This window comes from Penaeus monodon, chromosome 36 (genome assembly GCF_015228065.2).
Source record: "Penaeus monodon isolate SGIC_2016 chromosome 36, NSTDA_Pmon_1, whole genome shotgun sequence".
Taxonomy (NCBI): domain Eukaryota; kingdom Metazoa; phylum Arthropoda; class Malacostraca; order Decapoda; family Penaeidae; genus Penaeus; species Penaeus monodon.
In genome coordinates this window covers 13563087-13565586 of record NC_051421.1, presented here as the reverse complement: position 1 = coordinate 13565586, position 2500 = coordinate 13563087, and the positions used below count along the sequence as shown (strand labels likewise).

Here is a 2500-nt window from a genome sequence, read left to right as displayed (position 1 = left end):
CATGGTCGGCAAATTTTGATTACGCGGATCTTGCGCCGGAATCGTATCTGAGGGGGTCGTGGTGGGCGGGGCTTGACTGGGCCCTTGTTTGCGGTGTTCTCCAGCTGGAGGACTTCGCCGCCGCGGCAAACTGGGCTTATCAGGAGCTACAACTTTCACATTGATCGTGACGTCATACTTACGTCACTGTCGTAAAGCCGTTAAAGATGATTGGCAGAGAGTTCGAAAACTTCGTGCCTTTTTTTTTTTTTTTAGAATGGCACGGGCGCGCCTCATATTTCTGTTTCATCAGGCATATATTTTTTTCTTATTATTTCGTTTCTTATTTATTTATTCTTATTTATGTATTCATTTCTAACAAGACTGAGTTTTGTTTACATTTTGCACCACGAGTAAGCGAAAACGTGAGGGGAGCGGCCCGACCTTGGGAGAAGCGGTGCTTGAGGTTAATAAGGTACGGCTGGGGTTTCTCTTGAAGACGCTTCCTTGGGATTCGGTAATGAGCACAAGGGCGAGAGAGAGAGAGAGAGAGAGAGAGAGAGAGAGAGAGAGAGAGAGAGAGAGAGAGAGAGAGAGAGAGAGAGAGAGAGAGAGAGAGAGAGAGAGAGACGGGGGAAGGGGAAGGGAAAGGCGATCCTTCGGATTGGGGAGAAGGGAGGAGTAGGAGGGTGAGAGGCAGGTCGTGGTAAGGAGTGTGGACAAGGACCTGTGATGATGGGGATGGAGGAGGGGGAGGGGAGGGGGGAGTGGTTAGAAGGGCAGGGCGGTGTGGTTGGTGGTGGGTGGGGTACGTGGTGCCTGCCTGAACCTTGGGAGTCTTGTGTGGGGCTTCTGTGTGTGTGGTGCTCCTGCCGTGGTGCGCCCACCTCCTCCTCCTCCTTTTCCCTCTCCTCCTCCTCCTCCACCACCACCGCACCACCACCACTCTACTCCACCGCCTCCTCCTCCTTCACTCCCGCGAGCAGTCTTCGTTCCTCCTCGCTCCCGCTGCCGGAGGAGTGGTCTTCCTCGCCCGTGCGATCTCTCCCCTAACCCGCGGAGCTTTTGCCTTGTGTCGTGACGAAGTATGTGCAGAGTGGTGCGGTCTGTGCTAGTGTGTGCTAGTTGGTGAGGTTCTCTCGTCCCGGCGGAGGGTCAGAGCGAGTGAGACGAGCATTAACAGTACGCCGAGACGTCGGACGAGCGCCGCTTGAAGGACGTGACATGACAGGTAAACTTTTCTTGTGTGATTTTTTTTTATTTTTTTATTTTTTCGTGTGGGTAGGCTGCTGATCAGCGATGTGATGTGACAGGCAAACTACTTCTTCTTCTTCTTCTTTTCTTGTGGGTTTGGTGATCAAGGATGTGCCATGATATGGAAACCTCTCTTTTTTCCTTGTGGGTATTGCTAATCGTTGTTGCGTCTGTAATGCCAAGGGTACTGAGTGTTTGGATAAATGTGTGTTAGGGTCTGTTATTGCAAGTCAGCTGAAGACGGGCATTGAAGTAAATTTTATTAGTGTTATTATTGTTATTGGTAGTGTTATTCTTCTTAATGATTATGATGATGATGATGATTGTTATTATTATTGTAATTATTATTATTGTTTTTCTTGCTGTTATTACTATTGTTGTTCTTTTTGTCAGTGTTATCATCTTTATTATTATTGTTTTCATTATTATTGTTATTATTATTATTTCATCATCATCATCATTATGGTACTTAATAAAAATAATAAAATAAAAATGATAGCAATCATTATCATCATCATTATTATTATTGCTTTCATTTTGATTTATTTTATTATTTTTAGTTTTTGCCTGTGCTTTGTCCGAGCACTTATGGAAGCGTGATACTGCCTTGAGTACAATTGCGTGAGTGTTGCCGTCGTGCAACCGACTTTCACATTATAAATGTAATGATATGGTGCCCCCTCTCTTTTTGTACGTGCGCTAGCCTGTGTATGTCTGCGTACTATCTTACTACGCGGGTAACACTTTTTATTAGCGAGATTCTCACTATAATGCTCGGGTTGCTCACGAGCATCTGTGGGCAGGAGGTATGGGGACATGGCGTGCGAGGATTAGTAGATTGGAGACAAAAGGAAGAGCTGACTGACTGACTGGAGAAAAAGAAAACAGAAGCACACATGCGCACGCACACATACGCACACGCACGCGTGCATACACACTCACACACACACACACACACACACACAACACACACACACACACACACACACACACACACACACACACACACACAGAGAGAGAGAGAGAGAGAGAGAGAGAGAGAGAAGAGAGAGAGAGAGAGAGAGAGAGAGAGAGGGAGAGAGAGAGGGAGAGAGAGAGGGAGAGAGAGAGGGAGAGAGAGAGGGAGAGAGAGAGAGAGAGAGAGAGGGAGAGAGAGAGGGAGAGAGAGAGAGGAGAGAGAGAGGGAGAGAGAGAGGGAGAGAGAGAGGGAGAGAGAGAGAGAGAGAGAGAGAGAGAGCAAGGAGGGAGAGGACGATGAGTTACCCTC

General features: G+C 47.4%; 1 protein-coding gene across 3 annotated transcripts in view; it reads left to right on the top strand.

Annotated features, from left to right (window-relative positions):
• The window catches only part of LOC119595746 (septin-7-like), a 178967-nt gene that overhangs the window by 6946 nt on the left and 169521 nt on the right, over positions 1-2500 (top strand). The window contains exon 2 of one of the 3 annotated variants that reach the window (XM_037944871.1): positions 198-199. In XM_037944871.1, the coding sequence (XP_037800799.1) occupies positions 198-199 (2 nt within the window). Of the gene's footprint in view, positions 1-197; positions 200-869; positions 1211-2500 lie in introns of those variants that run through there. The other 2 variants (XM_037944873.1, XM_037944876.1) reach the window with 2 other exon arrangements.